General features: G+C 44.1%; 1 protein-coding gene across 8 annotated transcripts in view; it reads left to right on the plus strand.

Moving 5' to 3' along the window:
- Positions 1-5,570: 5,570 nt before the first annotated feature.
- The window catches only part of PUM1 (pumilio RNA binding family member 1), an 82,022-nt gene continuing 59,676 nt past the window's right edge, over positions 5,571-27,916 (plus strand). For 4 of the 8 annotated variants that reach the window (XM_088459996.1, XM_088459998.1, XM_088459999.1 and 1 more), the window contains exons 1-3: positions 5,571-5,695; positions 21,629-22,005; positions 22,869-22,937. In XM_088459996.1, the coding sequence (XP_088316122.1) occupies positions 21,640-22,005; positions 22,869-22,937 (435 nt within the window). In that variant the 5' untranslated portion in view covers positions 5,571-5,695; positions 21,629-21,639. Of the gene's footprint in view, positions 5,696-5,808; positions 5,901-5,921; positions 6,074-21,628; positions 22,006-22,868; positions 22,938-27,916 lie in introns of those variants that run through there. The other 4 variants (XM_088460001.1, XM_088460002.1, XM_088460003.1 and 1 more) reach the window with 3 other exon arrangements.

A 27,916-nucleotide genomic window follows, 5' to 3' on the forward strand; every position in this document is an offset into this window, starting at 1 on the left:
GGAACTGCTGATGGCGCACAAGAATAGGGACATGCAGGTAAGCGTCCTGGATGTCCAATGACACCATGTAGTCCCTAGGTTCCAGTGCCAGAATAATGGACCGCAGGGTCTCCATCCGAAACAGAGGCACCCTCAAGGACTTGTTGAGGGCCTTTAGGTTTAGTATTGAACAGTAAGACCCATTGGGTTTCTGCACCAAAAATAGAATGGAATAGAAACCCAGGCTCCTCTGGGAAATTGGAACATGCACTGAAACTCCAGCCTGGAGCATAGTGTGCAAAACCTTCCGCAGTTCCGAGGCTTTGCTCCGGTCTAGCGGAAGGCCTGTGGTAAAGAACCGGGATGGAGGCCTGTGCCGAAAGGAGAGGGCATACCCGTGAGAGACCACCTCCTGAACCCAAGTGTCTGTCGTAGTCCTCGACCATCACTGGGCGAACTGAAGCAGGCGTCCCCCACTTTGGGGTCCCCCAAAGGGAGGCCTGGACCGTCAGGCCGCAGGTTTGTTATCTGACCTAGGAGCCGGACGTCTGGTACTCCAGACCTGTTTCGTGGGCTTGGACAATTTCTTGGTCCCAGCCTGCCGTGGAAAGGACTGTACTTTAGGCCTACCTTGGGCCCTGTGAGGCCGAAAGGACGACCCACCAGCACTAGAAGGAATCGTAGCAGACGGAAGACATGCAGATTTTGCTGCTGCCAACGTAGCTACTATTTTGTCCAGATCTGGACCAAATAGTACCTGTCCAGGCCTGCTAATCCCTTTTTGGAATCCGCGTCCACTTTCCAAGAACGCAACCATAAGGTGCGACGAGCAGCCACGGCTGCAGAGGAGATCCTAGAGGTGAGCATACAAATATCTAAGGCCGCTTCATTAATGTAAGTGGCCGAGTCTCGGAGATTGCCCACCAACTCTGTCTGTTCAGCCGAACAGTCAGAGTCCAAAGACACCTCCAAATTATCCGCCCAGCGCTCCATAGCTCTGGCTACCCAACACACGGCCAGATACGGTCTGGATGCTTCCCTGCAAGGGAATAAACGGATTTGAGGCAGATCTCCACCTTGCGGTCAGTGACATCCTTCAAGGATGACATCGAAGGCATAGGCAACGTGGCACTTTTGACTAGGCGTGTGACATGTGAATCCACTTGCGTAAGGGATTCCCACTTAGAAAAATAATTGACCGCAAACGGATAAGCCATGGCTAAGCGCCTCTGGGGCTGAAACCGTTTACCTGGATTTTTCCACGCCTCCTCTAAATGATCCACTAATTGATCAGAAAGAGGGAACACCGTAGCCTCACCCTTAATATCCTTAAAAAGGCATATATGAATGTGGCCACCGAAGGATCAATATCCTCAATAACTAAAGCCGAGCGGACCGCTCGAATAAGACCAGGGATATACACCTTGGACTTAGCGTCCGGCTTTTTTGGTACGGAGAGGTTCTTGGTCAAATAGATCCAGAATCTCCCCATCATCTGACGTCTCATCGTCATCCCCATATGGAGCAGATAAAGACGCCACCGGCCGTTTATGAGGCCGCAACACAGACTCCCCCTGTAAAACATCGGACAAATGCTGAACCGACGTAGTTAGAGTATTAACCCACGCAGGCTCCGGAGAAACCTGGGAAGGGACAGGGAGACTGTGGGGTACCATCAATTGTCTCGGGAACTCCCGCAAGGGTGACGACACCACTGACTGCTGGGACAAACCCGTCTGTGTAAACGCAGGTGGCGGAGCTAGCTGGCCCACAAGGGTTGTAAGCGCCTTAGCGAAACAAGCCCAGGGAGGTTCCTGTACCGGGACCGTGACCATAATCGGCCGAGACAGTGCCAGGCACTGCCGACATAGCCCCTCCGCGTTACCCTCCCCCTCCGCTATTGGTACCTTACATTTAGTACACATGAGCTGGAGAGGAAAGTCAGTCTCAGACATGATGGTAAGTATGTGACACTCACACCTATACGTATTGGTATAGTAGTGTTCCCTCTAGCTCCGGCGGCAGGCAGGGCGCCGGAGCTAGAGAGGGCAATCTTATGTGCGCGCCCGAAAAGGGGGCGTGGTTATGAAAAGGGGGCGTGTCTATAAGACGCGTCCCCTTTTCGTCATACTTGGGGGCGTGCCCGGCGCTTACGGACATGCCGGGCAGCCCCCAAGCCCTGCAGAAAGGGAGAATAGATGCCGGGCGCATGCGCCCGGCGTCTATTCTCCGGCGGTGACCGGATCACTGCATGTTTGTCCACCCGCGGGACACTGCATCCTGCGGGTGAGAACGGCTCCCGCAGGCTGTTAGGGCAGGGCGCTTTTTGCCCTCCTCCTGGAGGGCAGGGTGCTTTTTGCCCTCCAGAAGGAGGGCAGGGCGCCGTGCCCCGCTAAAACAGCCTAGCGGGAACGCTAGGTGTAGTGTGAATAACACCCTGTACACCGCGCACCGCAAGGGCTTTGAGCAGAGCAAGATCAGGGACAGTAATAAGGCTGACAGTAGAAAGTGAAAGTACAGACAGCAGGGCTAGCAGATTAGTCACATACAATGCAGAAGAAACAAATCCCTGCACTATTAGCGCTGGTTCTCAACTACTCAGACCCTCAGGCTGGTAGGACTCAGCGCTGCATACACTGACCTGTGACAAACAGAGGAGAGGTATGCTGGGAGACCCAGACCGCAATGCCACTGCTCACAGGCTTCCAGCAGCGTTCACCATGCTTCAAAGATGGCCACCGAGGAGCAGAGGATGAAGGAGGCCGGCCTGGGGGAGGAGCGCTGACACACTATGGCCAATCGGACAGAGCAGAGAGGCTGTGTGCAGCAGGGGAGGCGCCGGCTGCGAGACAGGGAAAGCGCGCTCCCCTGGCATGCATTTAACCCCTGGGACGCCGCAGCGCATGCCGCTCAACAGCGGCCCACTGTCCCAGGGGGTAGTGGAAGCGCAGGTTGGTCGCCTGGCTCCATGCTGCAGCCAGTCCCCAGGGAGCCCCCTGCCTGGGGACTCAGGACCATGTGACCAGCGGGGACCCACCACGGGACCCCGCTGCTTACCTGCTATCCCCTGGGATCCGTCCATGGTCCAAGACATCTGGGGGCACCGCTAGCCGTGACCCCAGATGTCTACCAGCATCCCCGGATCAGTACCAGCGTTCTGGTACCGGCGGGGTGTAGGGGAGACGGCATGGACGTCAGTATTGACTGTCCATGCTGTACTCCCAGATGTGCAGCCAGCGCTGCCTTTAAAAGAAACTTCAGGGGCTCTTCATAGCCCCCCTCTGCACAGTGCCTCCGACTCCGGCCAGGCACCAACGAAACTGAGATGCCTTGGCCCGGGGTATAGGAGAGGGACCCAGATGCATCCTGGGAGGCTGAAAACTTTAACTCTGTGGTGCCTGAAGACTGACGTCATCACCTATACCCCAAGGTATCCTGTGGATACCCTATGGACCCTGAAGTAGAAATATATATTTTTTTGCACTTGGGGGGAGCACCCCTGATGGACAGAGCACCCCCTGGACAACACTACAGCACCCCTTTAGGACTGGGACACTGCACAGGACTTTGGAGTGGACACAGCCCCTATGGACAACTGACTGCACAACACAGTCCAGCCAGCCCCTATGGACTTTTGAGGAGTGGACACAGCCCCTATGGACAACAGCAGCACAGCGCAGCACAGCACAACACTACACTGCACTACATTACACAGCCCAGCCAGCCCTAACTCCCATCCTCCCTCTTCACTGTCCACAGCCAAGTGAGAAAATGGCGCCGATGCGGGTACCTTATATAGGATCCAAAACCCGCGAGACCCGGAAGGCGGGATGATGACGTTTTGCCTCGATTTCAGATCCGAGTCAGGCGGGAAAAGTCGAGCCTGACTCGGATCGGCCTCGGATCAGGGGGGGCTCGGATTTCAGAAATCCGAACCCGCTCACCCCTACCTGAAACACACTTGGAAGCTCATCAATCACATACTGAGAGTAGCTAGATATCTTAATGTAGGAGAAGAGGTCTGATTCCCCTGTACTCCACATCCTTATTGCTAAAGTTTGGCAAATAAACAAGTTACAATATAGCACAAGCATTTATGCTCAACACACTACTCCTTACACTTTGGATCACTTGGACTGACTACTTTGATTTAGAAAGATCTCTCCCTTCCTAAACACTATACTTGCAGCCTTGTCAAGTGTCTCTTTTCTCCTATCCCCCTCCTCTCCCTAGACTAATATTCCTATGCATCCTCCCTTCTTCCCTGTCTCCCCATCTGGATATATTCATCCAAAGGCCCCTCAACCAGCTGAAATTTGTTCTCTTCCCAGATTGGTAATGTTAGTATTTTAAATGCTTGATATTCGCTTATGTCCATTATCTAATTGTTACTCATATTATTGCCCCAGCCTATCTATGGTCACAGAACCTTGGTGACTTATAACATATGGGATGACTCCCTACTGTGAATTATAGACATATTAGAATCCACCAATGAGTTTTATGACCATGCAAAAGTACAAGACTGTAGGCAGAAGACTTTTATACAAGTCACAAAAAACCAATGTGACTTGCTAATATTCATAATAATTTATAGTAGGTTGTGCATAATTCCTTACAATAAGTTGTCTAATGAATGCTGAAGTTATATCCAAACTCACAGAGTATACGTAATGACATAACAACTTACTGTTTATAGAGACATTGGAAGATTCTGAGTTGTGCGCAACGTTGTAAGCAGCCGAATCTAGCGATCTTTCACTTAATGTGCCCGCGTCCCGACTGCTAACACATCTTAATGAACATACGCATGTCTCTCAGCCATTTCTGTGTGGATGCTAAATGGGTGTATCTGGTAGGAGACAATAAGAACGCACGCCAGGATGGTGTATAGCCAGAGCTACTCACTATGCGGAATCATGTGGATGTATTTTAGACACCAAATTCAGACGGATCTACTGCACCTAACATGGAGCAGGTGTATGTGCTGATGGTAATATGACAGCTGTACCATGCTTGCACATTAGGAAATAGATATATTCATTTATAGGGATATCTTATACCATATATAAATAAAATTTAAACAACATGGTTAAACTTATATATAATCCATATGCAATATAAATATTTTTTTACAGCTACAAAAAATTACAAATATGCCAGAGATAGAGAAATGACAAGAGGAACAGCTAAAAACACCCCCAACCTTTGTGGAGAATAAAATATTTCAACTTGCTCATTGGATTGTATTGCTCTTTAAAAAAAAAAAAAAGTGTGTTTTAAATATTTTAGTATCATTTTCTTTCATAATTCTGCCGCCTTTATATTAAATATGTGATTATTAATGTTTGACATGGTCATTAATAATGTTTTAATTGAAATTGTGATAAAAGATACTTACTTACACATGTATTGTGAAATCATATTCCTGTAAGAATGTAAATATATCACAGAATGACTAAAAACATACATGTAGATAATGGAGCTATGCACACATTTCCTTTCTCCTAGCCTGGTCTAGTTTCCCAGCAGGCCCCGGGGTTACCAAGGTAACACAGTTCCCAGTCCTTCCTCCTCTTCCCATGATGCACTGAGGTGGCTCTAAGTCCCCCCAGTGCGCCGCCATGTTGTCGGAGTGATAGGCAGCGGTAGGGACAAGGCTCCGGGGGCTGAGAGAGATACTGACACAATCCGGCTTCATCCTCCCGCTCCGCCCGTGAGTATACCCTCTACACCGGGACCGGATGGCGCTGGGCGCTCCCGGCTTTCCTATTACGACAGTATTTCGAGCGTTTACAGCTCCGGAAGGGGGAGACGGGTGTTAGAAAAGGGGCCGGTCTCCGAGGCTGGGTCCTCCCCCTGCCCATGTTTTGAGGCCTCTATTGTTACGGGAGCAGGCGGGGGGCAGCGAATTAACGCTAGTATGTAAAATTAAACTCCTTCAATGTGACATAAATGCTGACATTACGCGATGCCCACTGTAGGGATTATGTTTATGGTTTATTAGCTGCTAAAGTTTCTCTCGTCCAGGGGCTTTGTAGGGTGATCGCCTCAGCATGGGATCTGCTCATCTGGAGGCCCCAGCACTAGCCCGGTGCGTACTGTGTGGAGCTGGCTCTGTGGGTGAGGTGTAACTGGGCCTATTGTGGCCGCTGATCTCTTGCAGTTAGAGCTGACATTGTTAATATGCATGTGACAGGCTGCTACTATGTATTCCGATATTTATTTGTATATACTGGATCGTCTCTGTGTGTTGATGTTTGCTCTTAAAATTCTAAACACATATGAGGGTTTGTACGTATAAATCAGCATATCAGAGCAGGAGTAGCATGTGAGGCTCAGTATTTAGTGTGAGCTTCTCATTTGTTTATATGTTGGCCTAAGGCTTGTGACTGGTCATACAAACGGTGGGAGCTGGAGGATGTGTGATTTATTTATTTGTCTTTAACAAAGAGTGTGTGTGGGGGTATAGGAATATGTTACGTGATGACTGTCATTCACTATAGCAGCACGTTCTAGTGGAATGTTTGGACTTGTACAGAATTCTATTTCTGATGCCACTTACTGTTATGCCTATTTATTACTCCTTTTCCTGTTACTAAAGTTTTTGTTTCATTCATCACTTTCAGGACTATGTCATTTGTTTATACACTGACCTTAATGTTTCTTTCTCTTTTATGAATGGAATGACAGCACTTTGGTCTAGTAACATACCTTTTTGTCACAAGTTATCAACGTTTTAGCTGGGTTCAGTGGTCTAAAGTGATGCTGAGCGCCATTGACCGGATTCTCCCCCTTGTCACATTCCCTTCCAAAAGTTTTGCTGGTCCACCTTATGCCTACAAACTATACTTTTATTATAATCATCCTGTTATTTTGCTTTAAGGGGGTCCATACACACATGATGTATAAATACATATGTCACGTGTAGTCATGTTCCCCTTGCCCACTTGAACCACGATATTAAACGTGGACAGCATCATGTTTTCCTTTTTATCAATACTGCTCTCACATCCTGAAAGCTCACCATCATGTTTTCCTTTTTATCAATACTGCTCTCACATCCTGAAAGCTCACCATCATAAGCCCTACTATGACACATTCTAAACACTAGACTAATTGTCACCATGTGTAATCTACTGTACAAGTCCCACTGAGAGTCTCTGGTTTTGTCCCATGTTTCTATGTTAACTCCTGTTTCAATACATTGTGAACTGCTCCGAGGTCATCACATGCCCCAACCCATGTTGGCCATTTAAGTGCATTATCAAGACTATTTTCTTGCTAGTGCAAATTTTCATATGTGTAGCTGTATCCATGGCTTCACAGATCTCTTAATGTTTTTTCCCCAAAGTTTGTATTTTTCAACATTAATACAGTCTTGCAGTGTCATTTTAAAGTCATTGGCATAATATGCCAGCCTATTGCCAACACACTTATACCCCTTTTACACCAAACAAATAACCCAGGTTATTGCCAGGTCGATCCGGGTTGAGGCTCTGTGTGAACGGCTCCCCCAAAAATAACCCGGGTCAATTTACCAGGCAATCTTACTCGGGTTGAGAGCAGGGTTGAAAACGGGTTGTTCCCGAGTCATGAGGCAGTGTAAACGGGTGTTACCCTGCTTATTTGACCTGGCTAGCTCTGAATGATGCTGATTGGAGCTTCTGGGACGCTGGCAGATGATGTAATTTGTCAGTGCCCTGTATAGATATACTCACATGAAGCCATCGCTTGCCTGCCTAACCTCCTGCACCACTGCAGCCTGACCAGCAGTCACAAAAGCAGGCAGGCACACAGCCTGCCACAGCCAGAACTGCAGCCTGACCAGCAGCCACAAATGCAGGCTGATACACAGCCTGCCACAGCCTGACCAGCAGCCACAAATGCAGGCTGATACACAGCCAGAACAGCAGCCTGTAGCAATGCTGGAAACAGTCCCCACCCCTCTCTTTTGCTGCCTTTTGTGACCATCTTTGTCAGACCTTAAAGCAGACCATTTTTAATGACTTCTATAGAGAAGAGCAGGGATTACCAGGGTTCAGTGTAAACGGGGCAAACCCGGGAATAACCCGGGTCGAGTTACAGTGTAAACGGGGTCTGAAGCAGAGTTCAACCCGGGATTGACCAGTGTTCAAATTCCAGGATCGGACCCGGGATTTTGGTGTAAAAGGGGTATTAATGACACAGAGCTCCCCCCCCATAATTAGACTACTTTGCTATCAGCTTAAGATGAAAGCAATCTCACTTGCGCTCCAGATTTTTTCAACTTCAAATAATGATGGTAGTGGTTTTTCTTCAAAACATAGGACCATTCATATATGAAAACAGAAAACAACAAAAATAATACCACTATGGTGTAATATTATTTAACACATTTAATGTCCCAGTTGTGATGTTTGAAGAGAAAATAAGTGTATAAAAGTCCTCTCCAAGAAATTATATTTCAAAAGGTCCCGATAGGTTGCATTTTGAAATATATCCAGGCCTTTTGAAATATAATTTCAAAAATCTGGAGCGCAAGTGAGATTGTTTACTCTTTTAATTTGTATAGATTGACATAAATGTGGAAACTTATTTGTGACATCTCTGCAGCTTCAGAGAGCAGCGCCATTGGCTCAAATACAGTTTATTTAAGCTGAAAGCAGCATACCATACTGTGGGAAGAGCCACGCTTAAATAGTCTGTTGAAATCCTAGTGATAGGAAAAGAAGGCTTGGCAACACTCCGGAAACCGATCCTGTCGGGTATAATTCACTTCCTGCGCAGGTTTAGGGAGGGGGGATAGGCATATACGCACTGTTATTGTTGCTGAGGGGTTTCATTACTTTTTCCCCCCATCACCATGGCAACTGATTTTGATGCAGCCCTGTACAAGAAACCTTTATATTGAAAACCCTGTGTATAAAATACATGTTGTAATTCTTAGCAGCCGTATAACTATGCATCTAAAGTACAAGATCATTCACATATATGGCTGCTAATATTTATAGTAAGTCCTCATTCAGAATTACCAGCAAAAAAAAAAGCATTTTGTTCCTGGAACACACCATGTTGCATCCATGGGGTGTATACACATTTATTCTTTTTGCATGTAAGGAAAACACTGGCTACTTTTGTATGTAATGAACAAATACCGGGCAGCTTTGTTTTTACGCTGAAATTAAGATTTAAGATATAACCTGATCCTTCCCAACTTTAAATCACTGCACAATTTGAATCTGTCCTCCAGCAGTGCAACATGGTTTTGCCAAGGTGCAAATGTCCTGGGTTTTTTTTTATTTTTTTTTTGTAAATTTGCTCCTTGCTCCAAATCAGGCTCTAAAATTTACTTTTTAGATCTAGAAGTCTTTGGTGATCATTTGGATCTGCTGGATGAGGAGTTAATTTAATACTCTGGAACCCTGGATTATTATTATTTATTTTTAATTTTTTTAAAGGTCTGAAAAGAAAAGTACATTTCTTTAAAGCTTACACACTCACAGCATAGATGGTTTTTCATATGTTTAAATGTATGAATGGATGCATTAATTAAAGGGAATGTTACCTATTTCTTCTTCAGGGTCCATAGGGCTCCCCAGGGAGACAATGGGGTGTAGGAGAGACCTTGGAGGACCGGACACCAACAGCAAAGCTTTTCAATCCCAGGATACTCTTTCATTGGTGTCCAGCAGGGGCTGGGTCATCATTTTTAACAGTGGGGCAGCTTCAATAAGTCCAAGCTTATTTTTATGATTTATTTTTAATTTCTAGTGTTTTAAACTGAGCAGCAGCAAAAGACTGTCCCTTGGATGTTTTTGCCCTGCTGCTCCATCACCCCTCCGCCCTGGCTAGGTACTCCCGGCTGGGCTCTTGGGGGGACTAGCTATCAAGTGTCCTGGACTGCAGCCCGGAATCCAGGGGACAGGTAAGGCAGACCCCCGCGTCTTTACACAGTCTTGCCTCCAGTCTCAGGAGACGGACCGGAGGCGCTGATGTGGACACTTCTGCTAACTAGACGCCACTAGACCACCTGGGCATTCATATAGTGGCGCAAATGAATATTTAGAGACCAGGGGACCCGGTGGTTAACATCAGCATGGAGAGAAGGTGCTTTTCCTGCAGCCCCTCCCCCAGCTCAGGCCATCATTCCACTGCGGTCTAGCTGCTCCTCCCTCACCCTCTGCCCCCTCAGGGACGCACGGCAGCCATTTACTGCTTCACAGGTCTCTAGGAACGCTGGGTCCACTCTCACTGTATACCTCTCCCACGGGCTAGGTTATACAGCGCAATATCCTACTAGCGGTTGTGGTATACTAGTTAGACAATGTCTAGATAGACACCAGATGTTAGACAGTCAATAGTTAGACACACTAAAGTTAGACATGTAAAAAGGTCGACAGGATCAAAAGTTCGACATGAAAATGGTCGACGCAAAAATGGTCGACAATTATTTATTTTGTTTTTTAGCCCTAATCTTCACCCTAACCCTCCCTCCTTGTGCCTAACCCTAACCGTGGGGGTAAGTGCCTAACCCTAACCCTAAAAAAATAAAGTGTCGGTCATTTTTGTGTTGACCATTTGTACCTGTCTAACTTTTTACATGTCTAACTTTAGTGTGTCTGACTTTTGTCTGTGTCGAACTTTTATCCATGTCTTCACTATTAACTGTCTAACATCTGGTGTCTATCTAGACATTATCTAACTAATTGCTGTCTCTCTATAGTCCGAGACCCCCTACTAGCCACTGTTTTTTTTTTCCTGTGTGTATACGTGACTTGTGCTAGCGCTGGTCTCTACTTTCTATATTATCAGCTTATATCTTTCCCTTTATTCTAATTTACCCTGACGTACTAAGGTCTACGGGGTTCATTGTACCTCACATCTCATATATATTTTTGGGGGCTGACAAATACTATATAGCACAGTTGCACACTACACTGTGCCATATTACACATACTGCAGGGTGTTCACCGCACTGTATCATACTGTGTGTTTTTTATAATTTTTGTGGCTATGTTTGGCAGAGGAAAGAATAACAAGCAGACTAATGCTGCTGCTCCTACTCTGGTGTCTTGTAACTCCTGCTCAGCGGGCTTAGCCCCAGAGGACCTCATTCAGGATGGTCTTTGTACAAATTGTTGCACAGACCCAGGTCCCTCAGCCCCGAGTGTTTCCTCCTCAGAAATCGCCCTGGGCTGCCTTTTCTCAGGTGCTGGCAAAGATTGCGGACCACTTGGCAGTCGACGTGGTGCCCCCCCTGTGGGATGGCCACAGCAGGTACTCCCTGCTAATCCTTTGCCTCCCCCATGGGTAGACGTATTGTCTACTTCAGTACAGAGTTTTGCTAATACCTCTATAGTTTTTCAGCAAATGCTGCTAAAGGAAAAGCCTTTACCTACTAAACGTGCTGTTATCTTCCCAGTCCACCCAGTTATCTGATTCTGATATATCATCTGGGGAGACAGAAGACTCAGACCTCTTACTCTGTCTCAAGAGACGAGGAGCCACCCTCTAAATTAAATATACCTGCTCTTGTGAGAGCTGTAAAATCTATGGAAGAACCCGCTCCTAAGAAAAAACATGCACTTTTTAAACAACAAAAGGTAGTTTTACCAGTGTTCCCTCACTCGGATCGGCTATCTGATCACATGAGTGAAGCATGGAATATGCCCAGTAATAGGTTTCAAATTCCATAACGTTTAAGTTCCTTTTACCCTCTTTCAGCTACTGATTGCACTAAATTGGAAGTTCCCACAGTAGTGGATTCTCATGTAACACGTCTGGTTAAGAATGTCACCTTACCCATTCATACTGCAACCTCCTTGATGGAGACTACAGATGGGTGTATAGAAGCTTGTCATAAATCCATATACTCTCTCACAGGAGCTATTACTCGTGTTGCTAGGGCTATGGCCTGGGTGGCAAAAGCCATTGAGAGTTGGGCAGAGGCCTTAGAAGAGACATTCCTCCCTGATGCTTCAAGGGAACAACTATCCTACATATCTCTCAATCGGTGGATGTCAAATGGCTCACTGCGAAGACTGTTTCTACTGGCTATAGCATCTCCCCGTAGGGTATCGGCTTTACGGACGCTTTTATGTCGCTCCCCCTTTTTAATCTTTCATCCGGACAGGGCGGTTCTTAGAACACGCCTGGGCTGCCTTCCCAAGGTGGTCTTTCGTTTCCACCTAAATTAGGAAATTGTGGTTCCAGCCTTTCAATCACCAGACCTCTCGGCAGGTGAGAGCTCTTTGGATGTGGTCTGTGCTCTAAAGATCTACATGGACCGTACTACCATTAGGAAATCGGACTCCCTCTTCGTTCTATATGGATTCCACAAGAAGGGATGGCCAGCTAACAAACAGACTCTGGCCTGATGGATTCACATGACTATCTTACAGGCTTACATGCAGTCAGGCCTTTCTGTGCCGGCTACAGTATCTGCCCATTCTACTCTCTCTGTGGGTCCCTCGTGGGCAGCCCGGCGTGGCGCCTCAGCTGAACAGCTATGCATGGCGGCCACATGGTTGTTCCCGCCCTTGAACTGCTTTGGGACATCCCCATTGTCTCCCTGTGAAGCCCTATGGACCCTGAAGAAGAAAAGGAGAGTTACGGTAAAATTTACCTTTTGTTAACTCTTCGAAGTCCATAGGGTCCACAGGGCACCCACCATGACGCTCCTTGCTTCTATGGGTTTCTTCTCTTGGTCACTTGTTTCCTTCTCTGTGTGAGTGTGATTCCTCAGTGTACCAGTCTTTCTTCTCTCCTATCCTGCTCCTGCCTCGGGCTTGTTAACAAAACTGAGTTGCCCTCAGGTATAGGGGGAAGGACCGGAGCATCCTGGGATTGAAAAGCTTTGCTGTTGGTGTCCGGTCCTCTACGTACTCACCTGCACCCCATTGTCTCCCTGTGGACCCTATGGACTTTGAAGAAAGAGTTAAGTTTTACCATAACGCCTTTTTTTTTTTTTTTGGTTCTTGCTTTATTTGTCATCATTAGCACATGCATGTGAAGGTCTGCAATCTTTTTTGGCGCTTGCTGCAAGCAAAACAATGCATTTAAATTTTTTTTTTTTTTTTAATGTTCTTACACACTAGATTTGTCGTTTTGAAGCGAATTGGAACGACAAATCTTCCATATCACATAGTATGTGGGTGTGGGTGTACTCAGGTGCTCACTCACACTGGGGTAAAGTGAGAGGGGGAGGTATGGCTGGTAGAGATGTCTCGATCTCTCACAATATTGTTAAGACCTGTGCCTGTTTTACACTACCTGTCGCAACCCCATTACTGTTTCTCAATTTGTATCTCTTAAAAGTGAATTTGATGTATCAGAGCACTGTCTCAATACCAATAAAATCATTATTCCTTACATAGTGCCATCATTCATTCCAGAGGTGGTATATCCCTGCTAATGTTCTTGAGATTTACTTAACATTACCCACTGCTTTCAAATTAGATAGAGAAACAGGCGCAGGTCTTAAGAAAGCTCGGTAACAAGATTGTCCATATAGTCCAGTGTGTGTGCACTATTGCGCTCTCCCATGCTTCGTTCATCGTATCTTCAGATCTGCCTGCAGTGCAGGCCAGTCTGAAGATGTGGCAGCGGAAACCATGCTTCTGGATGCGGCGGAGGAACGATATATCGGGCGGTTGTACACCATACCCTGCAGTGTCTACGGACCACCTAATATATTGTGCCGTTGCTGGGTACACACCTCGTCTAGTGTGTACCCGGCTTTAGATTATTTTATAGCCTGTGTACTACTGTATCTTAAATAAAATATTTATGCTTTACCATTGAAAAATGCTAATTACTGCATTCCGAGGAAGTGCATCAATAAAATGCAGCGTATTTTGTGCTATAGACAAAAATGAAAACCTATATAGCGCGAATGAGTTTTTAACATTTTCTTAATCCTATTTAATTCATAGCTCTTATTTAGCAAAAAAATAAGATGTAATTGTACTTGGTTTACCACTGAAATGGAATGGGTTGAGTGGTGCAGCTACTAAAATAGAACAGAATCCATGTAGACCTTCTTATGGTGAATATAAAATACATTTTAGGAAAATGTTACCTTGAGAAATAATAATTTGATATATTTGGGGCGCAATTCAATTGTTTTGGCTCCTCCTCCTGCGTTAATTAAGCAAATAACATCCCAAAATGGTCACACATGCTTTCATAAAAAAAGCTGGACAGCACTGGATTTGTATGCAAGAGTAGATCTCTGTGACTCTGAGAAACGAGTAGTTGTTGGAGCTGCAGTGACCAAGACAGCTCAACTTGCTGATGATTCCCATGCAGTGGTGTCTGGTGATGTCGGCATGGAACTCCAGTGAAAAACATACTCTGTCTTGGGCACAGGTATGGAAGCACATAATCTGGGCTTGTGATATCCATACGTTACTTTGGAGTGCAAGGGAAAACGGGCAGTTATGTACAGATCAATTGAGTGTAATTTTAACTTGTTGTATGTGTGCAATCAGTATGATCAAAAAGTGTACGACAAGCATTTCCCAGAACAAAATATCAAAATGGATTTGCATTGAATAAAATGTATGTTTGTCAATTCAGTGTGAGGAGAGCACAGGAAGTGGACTAATCAAAAAAGGTTATCTGTTCAGTTGAGTCCTCCTTCATATGGGGGGAATTCGCTTGAAGACTGCAGCTAACAAGGATTTTTTTTTTCAAGCTGGAGCTGGGACCGTTTTAACCAACCACCCCCCCCCCCCCCCTCCCCACACGTGTCACAAAATGGTTGCATTCATGTATGGCGACAACCAAATACAGAACTACTGTACTGAAAGTTTGTTTCCCCAGTGGTTCTGTAATGTGGGTCATGGTATCCTGGCATGACATTGTGCAGTCCTTCCCTGGCAACGGAAGGTCAGTGCTAATTGTTAATGATACTGAGTACCGTATGTTGCAGCAGTTCTAATTTTATGGTAGAGGGTGTAGTGTTCACTTTAAGTCCGGTGCCGAACCTAGAGAAATGACACTCTGGCGTGCGTCGAAAAGGGGGTGTATCTTTAAGACGCGCCCTCTTCACATCACTCTTGGGGTGCCGGGCTGCCCCAGGCACTCCTGTCTCTGTGAATGCGCCCGGCATCCATTCACCAGCGGTAATTGCTGTACCGCAATTTTCCCCATCTGCGGGACTGCACCGTGCCGGCTGTTTTAGTGGGACGTCGCCAAGAGGGCAGGGCCTTTTGAATTCCGGTAGGGCGCGGCACCCCGCTAAAACAGCCTAGCGGGATTGCTAGGGATTTCTTCTCAGGTGGCAGTGCTCCTTCTCACAAAGCTGCTTTAGTTACCTACAGTTCTAATGACCATGACACTGATGCTATTTATATATTGTCTTCTCAGTGAACAGAAATGAACCCAGTCAAGCCTACAGATATGTTGTCTACTTGTTAAAAAACCCTTCTAGTCGCACCATTTCGTGGCGTCACTCAGTAGCGTCGAGTGTCTTTTCATGCAACTTTTTCCCTTCAAATGCGTCTTATTTGCACAGAGATGCAAGTAGGACGCACAAGCAGCATTTTTTTTTTTAAAGGCAAAACCAGCACCAATGCAGCCTTCAGTGCGAGAGTACTTTGTGTCAGCTACTTTCCGCAGCAACTTGGTGCACTCTTCCTTCACTCACAATGAGATACAGCGTACTGTTGTTGTTGGTAAGTTTTTATCATTCTGGGATGGTATGATCTTAGCAGTGGTGACCATATTCAGTCCTGTTGCCATAGCTGTCAATCGCCCTGTGCTTCAATTGAGAGTGTCATCTGATTCAAAGACACAAATCAGTGAGCCTTTCACCTGACAGCACTCCTTTGTAGCCCGTCAGCTCTGTGGCCAGGAACTTGGAGCTTCCCCTCTCTGCCTCCCTTAGCCCAGCCAGGAAAATTGGGGAAGTAAACTTTGCACACCTTCTTTCTAGACCCCGTTAATAAGAAATCACCTTTTTCTTTTCTGGGACTTTTTTTTGTTTGGTTTGTGTGTGACTAAATTAATGGTGCCACAGATGGGAAGAGCAAGTTTCTTCCCTAGAATAGATCTCAAAAGCAGGGTTTTTACAGTGGCTAGGCAAAATATTTTGCTAGTTTCCAAGCTCTCAAGGGAAGAAACCCTTTCTGAGCAAGAATGGCATCTTAGCTCAACTCCTGACAAGCCAAAGTCTGCATAACTAATCCTGTACTTTAAACATACACCTGTTTATATAAGGTCCCACACTTGACAGTGCATGTCAGAGCACAAACCAAGCATGAAGTCCAAGGAATTGTCTGTAGACCTCCGAGACAGGATTGTCTCGAGGCACAAATCTGGGAAAGGGTACAGAAAAATATCTGCTGCTTTGAACATCCCAATGAGAACAGTGGCCTCCATCATCCGTAAATGGAAGAAGTTCAAAACCACCAGGACTCTTCCTAGAGTTGGGCGGCCGGCTGTCTAAACTGAGCGATCAGGGGAGAAAGGCCCTAGTCAGGGAGGCGACCAAGAACCCAATGGTCACTCTGTCAGAGCTACAGCATTCCTCTGTGGAGAGATTAGAACCTTCCAGAAGGACTACCATCTCTGCAGCAATCCACCAATCAGGCCTGTATGGTAGAGTGTCCAGATGGAAGCCACTCCTTAGTAAAAAGCACATGGCAGTCCGCCTGGAGTTTACCAAAATGCACCTGAAGGGCTCTCAGACCATGAGAAACAAAGATTGAACTCTTTGGTGTGAATGGCAGGCGTTATGTTTGGAGAAAACCAGGGACCGCTCATCACCAGGCCAATACCATCCCTACAGTAAAGCATGGTGGTGGCAGCATCATGCTGTGGGGATATTTTTCAGCAGCAGGAACTGGGTGACTAGTCAGGATAGAGGGAAAGATGAATGCAGCAATGTACAGAGACATACTGGAAGAAAACCTGCTCCAGAGCGCTCTTGACCTCAGACTGGGGCGACGGTTCATCTTTCAGCAGAACAACGGCCCTAAGCACACAGCCAAGATATCAAAGGAGTGGCTTCAGGACAACTCTGTGAATGTCCTTGAGTGGCCCAGCCAGAGCCCAGACTTGAATCCAATTGAACATCTCTGAAGAGATCTGAAAATGGCTGTGCACCGACACTTCCCATCCAACCTGATGGAGCTTGAGAGGTGCTTCAAAGAGGAATGGGCGAAACTGCCCAAAGATAGGTGTGCCAAGCTTGTGGCATCATATTCAAGAAGACTTGAGGCTGTAATTGCTGCCAAAGGTGCATCAACAATGCATTGAACAAAGGTTGTGAATACTTATGTACATGTGATTTCTTAGTTGTTTTTTTTTTTTATTAAATTTTCAGAAATCGCAAAAAAACTTTTTACATGTTGTCATTATGGGGTATTGTTTGTCGAATTTTGTGGACAAAAATTTATTTATTCCATTTTGGAATAAGGCTGTAACATAACAAAATGTGGAAAAAGTGAAGCGTTGTGAATACTTTCCGGATGGACTGTATATGGTGCTGCTGTCTATTAAGAGAGGTGTGCACTCCTACGAAATAGAGAAAATATAAAGAGAAAAATATAGACTGCGCACTCAGACTATTCAGAGCCAACAAGTCTTTTGAATTTTATAAAAACACATTTTAATAAAAAATGAATATGTAAATAAACCTATAAAGTTATATATAAACACAATTATGTAATATTTTTGTGCAAGAAAGATTTCCAGAAAGCACAACATAAATCAGTTGTAATAGTTACAAAAATGAGATTTAAAAAAATAAAAAACAATTAAGATCTGATACAACTAAACATGGTCACCAGCATTCCATTGGTGGAGAACAATGTAGCAAATGTTGTGTAGCAGTGTTAATTGAAACATATGAAGAGTGATTATTCTGTTTCTAATGATTGAGCAACATGTAGTAATATTCAGTCAAAATATTTCCGCTTATATTGAAAGGTCTCAAATCATAGTAAACACGTTGCTGCTGTTTAACAGCAGAAAGAAGCCGTTCACTTCAAAGTACGGAGATCTGGTGTACTCAATGTTTTGGACACCGTGTTGAATAACATAGTCATAAGCTTACCAGTGAGACCGCCGTTTTAAGTCGGAGCCTGATATTACTGCTGTTCTGAAAAGTGATTTGTCTCATATGCTGGACAAGCTGCAGGGGCGTAGTTTGTATGACACATGCATCGGGTTGTGGCAGGCTACTCCATGAGACTCTGCAGACTGGATGGAGCCAGGTATGTATAATGTCCTGGAAGTGTAGCTGTGAGCCACGGGAACGTTGACCTCTGAGCCACAGATGGTTTGTAGGGTAATGCTGGCCGGCTATAGCGGTCTCAGTACTGATCTCAGGTGTGTGGCCTCTGCTTGCGGCTAAGGTGCTTATTCCGACATGGACCTTGAACACTGATGCCTTTATAGTAACGGATTTTTCTCTAGCTGATGGAGTTAAGCCGGTGACCTAGGAAGTAGCTCAACGTGTTTTAGTGCACCAGGCACATACTCCTGACGAAGGTCCCAAGTGCACTAAAAATCAGCTTAACTCTATCAGTTGACTGGGCCGTATTCAATTAGGTGCGAAAAGCCGTTTTCGGCGATAAAGTATTGCGAGTGACCTTTTGTCATGCGAAGAGTTTCCTCCGTATTCAGTTCCGGAGACTTTTCGCCGGTGCGGAAACTCAATGTAATGGAACCGTTGAAAAATTTTCGCCTATGAATAGGTGTCGAAAAAAAGTGCAGAATTGGGGTTTTGGGGTGCAAACTTCAGAAAACCACCCTGCACCCTTGGGACAGTCCCCCAAAGGTAAACTGCGTCAAAAAAAGTGTAAAAAATACTTTAGATCACCCCAAAAAAGAACTTTCATTTTGGGGGCGAAAAAGTACAAAGTTGGGAGACAAACTTAAAAACTAGTGAAATAAACTCCAGGGGGCCCCTAAGTGTGCCCCAGGTGTTTTTAAGTTTGCAGGTGGCTTTATATTGTTTTTTTTTTTTTAAAGTTCACTTTAGCAACTTTAAAATATGCTAGCACCCATTTTCATGTACCCTAAAATTTGCTGTGACTATAGTTTTTCCAAAAAAACCTGCTAAATGCTATTCTACACCACTTATGCAAAGACGCTAAATATCAGCTATTGAGATCATTTAAGTACGGAATACCTTCAGCAGGGCTATTTGGGGGTATTTATAGTGATCTCCAATGTCAGTGCATCTTTTCGGGGTTGTCAGGCTGATTTCCCCAAATCTGACAGTACTTTTCGCATGTTTTGCTGGGTCCCATTTTCGCTGATTTCTAATTGAATACGGGTATAAGCGTTGATGAGCGCGATACTTTTTCGCATTGAAAACCAGCGATGTCGGCGAGAAGTCCGGCATGCGAAAAGTACAGGACTTTTCGCTCCGAATTGAATATGCCCCAATAGTTTGTTAGTCGGACTAAACAGTGTGCTGAACTGAATAGCTCCGGGACCAATTTCCCAGAGATATTCACAGCCGTGGAATTAAATCGACCCCATAGATAGGATTTATTTTCCCTCTCCTCTGACTTATAAATCTCTATGTTTAACTTATGGTGTTGTCAATTGTACCCTATTTGTAAGAGTAGGTGGATTGAAAGGACTAAATAAGGAAATTAAAGAAGTGCCACATACAATTTTATTGATAATGTGGAGAAATGTGCCTTGTTCTAACATGGGTGATACTTGTTTAGCAAGGTCATTGCAACCACTTAAGAGTTCACCTGTGTGTGTATGTATGTGTGTGTGTGTGTGTGTATGTATATATGTGTACATATATATATATATATATATATATTTCTATATTGCTCTCTATATCTCAACCTGACCAAGCAAAATAGGTGGGATAACATAGTTTTTCAAACAATCTAACATATTGCTGAGATTAAACAAATGTATGTGCTAACATGCATACTCAAAAACCTTATCTTCCAGAAAAATTCCCTTGATTAATGGCCTAAGTGTTTGTTGCTAGAAAACTTTGTGGCCAGACTACATGTTTAATATAAGTGATAGTGATATCCGATATTTTGAAGCAGCGAAGCTAAAATCATGTTGGAGTTTTGATGTTGTCAATGAGAATCTAATAAATTGGTGTGGTCACCGCCCCATTCACCACCCACCTTATAGCCAAAGCCACTTTAGCCAATGTACGTCAGCTGGAGATTTATCAAAGCTTTGGATTACAGAAAACAGACGTACATACAGTGGGTTCTAACAGCGTTAACCCTACTTAGAGTTAATTGTCAAGAGACACTACTTGGGAGGGTAGGGGTTTTAGCATAAAATAATTGTCTGGAGTTACTTGTGTAATTGCATTTCCTGTGTTATGTTATTGATTTTGAAGAAAAGTAATTAGTCCCATTTTAGATTTTCTCACATATATGGTCTTTTCTTCAGTTGTCAAATACAGGGTAATCAGTGTAACAAAATATGAAAAAGATTATCTGTCAGAGGAGTGTAGTATAGATTTCTAGTTTGTGTTTTTTCTGTTCTGTTCTTGTGGGCTTATTGTCAGTAAATCTGACAGTTGGCATTCTTTCGTAGGCCCACTTAATGAGCAAAACAGCCATTCTTTGGCAGAGAGTAAAGGTGCGTACACACTAGACGACTTGCAAAGGATGCAATGTCATTAACTATTTCCCTTGAACTCCCCCGGCAACTCCCCTGCACTCCCAGACAAATGGACAGTTTATGCAAGATATCAATCTGGCAAACGATGTGACCAGCGACCTTAATCTTCTTAACGAGATTGGCAAATCTTGCCTGCTGTAGGCAAGATCAGAAAATGCAATGTACGACCCGTGGAGACGTGCATAGTTATCGTGAGTAGACACTCATGATTTGGACATATTTTACATGATTTAATGTTTCGATGCGTGGAAATCGGGCAAAATATCGTCTAGTATGTACGCAGTTTTACTTTGTTAGTTGACCTTGTTTAGATTGATTTTTCTTGTCTTTTAACTGGGGTGGGGGATTCTACTTCATTTATTTATTCATCTGGCCCACTATATATAACATCTGAAATAAGATATGTGAAATTGTGGTTTCAGTCAATAGATAGACATGAAAAAGGTTGGCGATGTTTAGAAAGACAGCAGATGTTAGACAGGAACAAAAGGTCGACAAAGAAAATGTCGACATGGATAAAGGTCCACAGGTACAAAAGTTTGATCCAAAAATGGTTGACATTTTGTTTTTTCTCTTATATTTTTAAGGGTTAGGGTTAGGCAACAGGAGGGAGGGTTAGGGTGAAGATTAGGGTTAGAAAACAAAACAAGTCGCCCTTTTTTTTTTTTCCTCTTGTCAACCTTTTGGCCATGTCGACCTATTGTCTGTCTAACATCTGTTGTCTATCTAGACATTGTCCATCTAATTCTTGTATATTTTTTTTTTATACCAAACCCATGAAATTGTGTGATAGGTAGTTTTGCATATTGGATTTATTGTCTGTAAGGAAACCAAAAGAGCCTATTATCCATGGTGTTGTATTTGGATTTCCCATGCATATTCATGTAAAGCTGGGCACACACTTGTCGATATCTTTTGTGCTTTGGGAGGGTGTACACCCGATATGTCTGAGAACTAAGTCGTTCACAGACAGATTTCTTTGATTATTGCCAGTGACACAGTTGATTGATTTGCTCCTTCTATATCATGTTAGGTGTTGGTGGAATGAGCGTTGCATGTGTCTTGAAGAGGAAAACAGTTCTCTGGCAGGACTCCTTCAGCCCCCACCTGAAACAGTACACAGACGGTGCCCTTAACCACAACATGCCCGTGGTCCTGACGTCTGGACCTGTGGGCCAGCAGCAGCCTCCGCAGCACCCCTCCCATTCTGCCTTGGCTGCTGGTCCCCACGCGAGCCCTGTGGGCAGCTCAATGGGTGTAGCTGGGCGCTCACAGGATGATGCTATGGTGGATTATTTCTTCCAAAGACAACATGGTGAGCAGCTTGGGGGTGGTGGAAGCGGTGGAGGAGGTTACAACAATAGCAAGCACCGTTGGCCAACTGGAGATAACATTCATGCAGAGCATCAGGTAAGTAAGCTTTTTGGAATTGCAACATGTGATGGAGGGCAAAATACATTAGTCTGCAAAATGCATGTTCTTTATGTGCTACATACCTATAAAGTAATGTTAGTGTCTACTGCTATCTAAAAAAAGGGGTAAAAGCAAGAATTCTACAGCTATCTGTACGTTCTGCGTTCAGGACTTCGCTGCTCCCCTTTCCCACTGGAACCTGCATGTCTAATGTCCTTATAAAGGTTACTCCTGCATCTTGAAATAGTAATCAAATAAGCAAATATCCATTTAAATAGTAATCTAATACTAGCTGTTATGCTATCGAACACTAATACAGTATGATAGTAATTTAACAAACCTGAAGTACAGAGAAGTCCTTGATCAGATTCACTTGCACTGCTTTACTGACCCCCTACCAAGTTAAAAATAAAAAAAAGCTCCAAACTAGTTCTTGTTACCCTTCCCCTCACAAGACTGACACCAGTGCTTGCACAACACTGACATTTTATTCTTTGTCATGTACCTGTCCTGAAATGTATGGATTTTGTCAGTCCAAGGCTTCAGTTCCCAATTTTGTTTTCATACCACTGCCTCTATCTTATTTTAATCCCACCCTGAAGACTTGTGTGCACAAGACAATAATTCCATCAGACCTTGAGGAACATTGCACCTTTTTGGTATCCTTATATTTGGGAAAACGAAACATTTTACATTTAGGAGTAAAATAGTGGGATATGCATTATTAACATAAAAGTAACTATAGGCACATCCATCTTTTTCATATTTTTCTAATACTTCATAACCCATCCTATGCATAATTTTAATAATGTTGACCAGCTATTTACCTTTCTTTATTTTGTTGTTTTTGGGTTTAATAGGTGCGTTCCATGGACGAATTAAATCATGATTTTCAGGCCCTTGCACTTGAAGGAAGAGCAATGGGAGAAGTAAGTATGCATACTATCAACAGGTTTTGAAAGATGTGCCTAATAACTTCCATATATCTGGTAATAGTAGAAGATGACTACATTTTAACAGACCTCTGTATTTTAATGTACTGTTGTAGACTCTTAAAGATTACAGCAGTAGTAGATGTTAACAAGTTTAATGGTTTTATGTGGTACTATTGCATTGCAAGTGATCTTCTAGGTTTGCCTGCCCTAAAGTCACCTTCATTTTCTATCGTGTGTGTGTTAATTTGAGTAGTTGTCCCTAGTAGTAAAATGAGTATTAGACTACAGTAGTAAATGGCCCTCTACTCGTCAATACTCACTCTGTTTGGAGTTGGTTTTATACTAGAATGCAATAGTATTCATATACCCTAAAGTGCTTTGTGCAAGGACGATTTGCAATGAATGTAGCACAAAATGCATATAGGAGACATTTACAGCCATATGGTTATATCACAATCGCACACATAGGAAAACAGGTGTCGCTGATGAGGGTCCTTTGTTGGATACCTAATGAAGGACTTGCTTACCTGGTTAATTTTAATTTTGCATCTATAAAATAATTATATGGCTGCAAATGTGTTCTTGATAAATGTTCCAGATTTATCTCACTTTGAAGCATCCGCACACGTCAATATATCGGAAACAATTATATTTGTGTTCTCTATCAAACATGATTTAGGTGGAGTTACAGTTTTTGCCAATGTAATATTAAAGCTGGTGCTCATGAATTATATATAGTTTACCAGAAGCTTGTTTCATGGCACATTGCTTTAAATGCCCCTTTTGTGGCAGCGTGCAAGTCTTGCATGTCTCAGAGGCGTTAGAAAAAATACTCTGACAGCTGTGTGGTATGTGAATGATTTGCATCCTGCAGAGAAAGTGGGAGAGACCTGTCACATGACCAGTATCAGCCGCTACCGATTAAAGTGTTTACCTGACTCATTCTGTTGTCTGAACGTGCCTTTTATACAGCTACTGGATACGAAGAGACAATGGACAAAGTTCATTGATGGTTTTTATAGTATACAGCCATGGCCAAAAGTTTTGAGAATGACACAAGTATTGGTTTTCACAAAGTTTACTGCTGTAGGGGTCTATTTACTAAGCAGTGTTATGAGACAGAGTGAAAAGTGACAAGTCTGTGATAAGGTATCAGCCAATCAGCTCCCAACTGTCATCTCACAGTCTGTGTTTGAAAAATGACAGTTGGGAGTTGATTGGCTGGCACCTTATCACTTCCTTATCACTTTTCACTCTGTCTCATAACACTGCTTAGTACATAGACCCCTCAGTCTTTTTAGACCTTTTTGTCAGATGTTACTATGGTATACTGAAGTAAAATACAAGCATTTCTTAAGTGTCAAAGGCTTTTATTGACAATTACATTAAGTTTATGCAAAGAGTCAATATTTTCAGTGTTGACCCTTCTTCAAGACCTCTGCAATTCACACTGGCATGCGGTCAATCAACTTCTGGGCCACATACTGACTGACTGGCCGCCCATTCTTGCCTAATCAATGCTTGGAGTGTGTCAGAATTTGTGGGTTTTTGTTTGTCCACCCACGTCTTGAGGACTGACCACAAGTTCTCAATGCGATTAAGGTCTGGGGAGTTTCCAGGCCATGGACTCAATATTTTATGTTTTGTTCCCGAGCCACTTAGTTATCACTTTTGCCTTATGGCAAGGTGCTCCCTCATGCTGGAAAGGCATTGTTCATCACCAAACCAAAGGTTGGGAGAAGTTGCTCTTGGAGGATGTTTTGGTACCGTTCTTTATTCATAGCTGTGGGCAAAATTTTGAGTGATTCCACTCCCTTGGCTCAGAAGCAACCCCATACATGAATGGTCTCAGGATGCTTTAATGTTTCTCCCCGCGGGATGCACAATGTCCTGTGGGGGTAAGTTCCGGTTAAACAATCACCCGCAAGTGATTAGATTCATGTATTCACACTGCGGGAGCTCTTTGGGGCAGCCCAGCATCTCCGTGAGTGATGAAAAAGGGGCATGTTTCAAGGACACCTCTTTTTTGGGACTCGCAGCAGTGCCCAACTTTGATAAGCGCCCTGCTTCCTCCACATCCTAGAAGGAACATTATATATTGTATAGTAATATAATTTTATTAATGTTTTTTTATTTTATAATGGTTGAACGTTTTGTTAACTGATCCACACTATTAGACCCCTAATGCAACTTTATCATTCCAGTTGGCCAATGTCAGCTGACCTATCTTTTCCATTTTTGAATTTTGATTAGATATGGGTTCTACATTCTACTAGATTACATGGGTTCTAAATGCTACTGGTTTTCCCACTAGACATCAGGCAGTGCAGGTAGTCTATGTGCATGCTGAAGACCTCTTTTCACCCCGCAGTGATGGCCACGGAAACTATTCCCGCCCGTGTGACACGGTGCAGAAGGTGCAGGGCAGGCTGTTGTAGTGGGGTGCTGCTAAAAGGGCAGGGTGCGTTTTGCACCTTTTAAAATCGGGCACGCAGCCCCGCTAAAACAGCCTAGTGGGAACACTAGCTACTTATGTCAGCCTTATTTAGTCTAAATTAACCTTACTTATATGTTTACATTTATGATTTGCTGGTAGAAAACCTACTGTGCATTACGGAAACTTTCAAACTTTTTTTTCAAAATATCCGCTTCTGATGCATTTTGTTTTTCATTGTGAATGTTACCAGAGGTCTCTTTATAATCCATCCATGCAATACAACTATAAATATCTGCATAGATGGGTATAGGGGAATCATGCTTCTGAACAACCCCTGATCTGTTGCCCCATCTGACATTGGCAGCTAGCAATGAGGTCAGGAATTCTTTTTTTGGGGTTCCTTGTCAAAGGTCAACATTGTGTACAGATGTGTCCTCATACACTATTGCTGAAGTCATGTCAAGTAGCCCTTCTTGGTCCCGTCTGATTCTGCTTGCACCCAGCTTCTTTTTCGCATCTTTTTTTGATCGAAAATACGTCTTAAGGCTCATACACACTAGGCGATAAATTGGACGATAACGATATTACCATTCATAGCGTTCAATATCGTCCAGTATGTATGCATGATATCATTAACGACGCGCGCTTCTGCAAATCGTTAACAATGTCTTTCATCGCCTGAGCTTGCAGGGCAACATGATATCGTCAGGTTGTGCATGTTCAGGGATGAGGGAGGGTTAACGATATCGTTCAGTGTGTATTCTCAATGCTCGATGTTGTTCCCGACATTGAGCCCGGCAGTTTAGCGAAAATGCTTAACGATTTCGCTCATGGAGCATATCGTTAAGTGTTTATGCAGCTTTAGTGACAAATTTATGCGACAAACCGCTTCATGAGACTGCACGGATGTAATTTTAATATGCGACACTTACCTGTTTGCGACTGAGTATGAATCTGTATATAAAGTGCTATGAAGCACCGGCCAATGTTTTTTTTGTTTTTACGGTAAGTTTCGTTGTGCTTCGTATTTTCGTATTTAGATTCAGTCGCTCACAGATATAAAAGTGTCGCATTTCAAATAAATCAGTGCAGTCTCGTGAAGTGGTTTGTTTCATCAGTTTGCAAATAAGACACATTTTTGGTTGATAAAGGTGCTTGGCCCAAGCCAAGAGGACCTGGCGGCGCATTTACTCTAAGGCATCTTACAGTGTTTGGTGTATTGAGGCTAGGTGTATGAGGACACATCTGTACAATACAAAATCAGGCTGTGTCTGGCTCTATGGGGGAAATTCAGTTCAATGCAATGTCCCCACTTATGTCGGGAGATTCAGTTTACCGCGCCTAATGCCAGGGGTATAGTCACGTTAAATTACATTTTCAGAATTAAATGCCAGGCACGATGCTGTTAGCTTACGAGGTAAGCCTGCGACTAGCATTGCGGCACTATTCTGCTCGCACCTCAGGAGGGTGCGAGCAGAAGTCCTCTAGTCGCGTGTTTACAGCGCGGCCAATTGAATAGCTCCGGGCACTCATTCCTGGCACTATTCAACATCGCATTCAATTGAATTGCTCTCTATATCCCCTAGTAATTTGTAGAGAAAAGGACATATATTTGGCATTACTATGAGAATTATACCCCCTTTCACACTGCCGGGTTATTGCTCAGTTTGAAAGAACCAGGTTGAAATAACGTGGGTCAAGCATGTCAACCCAGGTAACGAGCAGGGTTGAGCACGTGTTAACTCGGCTTGCGGTGCATTGTGAACATAGACCCAGGTCTCGTTCTCAGCATAGGAATAGCCAGCGCTTGGAGAGCTCATTTCCAAGTGCCGGCTCGTCACGTGATGGCGGTGACATCATTGACCCAGCAATTAGCCGGGTCGAGCCGTCAGTCTGTAAGAGGTCTCAGCCGGGTCGTACAAAATCCCAGGTGCAACCAGGCATTGTGATATAAAAGGGGTTATTCGAGTAATGCATTTAAAGGTGATTCTGTAAGACTATTCTGAATTAGAAAAGTAATCGGGGAAGGATTTTACTAGTTCTTCAAAATAAAAGAATAAAAAGTAAATGATTCTTTTCAATATCCTACAAAAAAAAAAAAAAAAGAACATTATACATAATAAAGTTGTGCTGCCTGCCAGCCTGCAACATGCAGGTCTTCATTTTGCTAACTAAAGCTGGGCACATACTTTGACAATGGATCGTTCAGTAGACCGATGCACCGTCAGAGCAGCCAATTGGTAAGCTATACACACTTATCATGCTGCGGGGGTAAGGGTTATAGTTAGGCTGCGAGGGGGGGAAGGTTAGGATATTTATCTAGTTGGGTTGGGATTCTGTCGGGATGCCACTGTCGGTATTGTGACCGTTGGCATCTCGACCGCCGGGGTACAGTACCCAACCCTGACATGATATGTCTGTGAACGACGCCGTTCAGATATATCAGTTGTACACAGCCACCTGATACACTTGTGTGATGTTGCTCGTCGATATATTGCCTAGTGTGTACCCAGCATAATTTGCAGTGGAGAGGTGC

This window comes from Taudactylus pleione, unplaced genomic scaffold (genome assembly GCF_031769625.1).
Source record: "Taudactylus pleione unplaced genomic scaffold, aTauple2 ptg000959l, whole genome shotgun sequence".
Taxonomy (NCBI): Eukaryota; Metazoa; Chordata; class Amphibia; order Anura; family Myobatrachidae; genus Taudactylus; species Taudactylus pleione.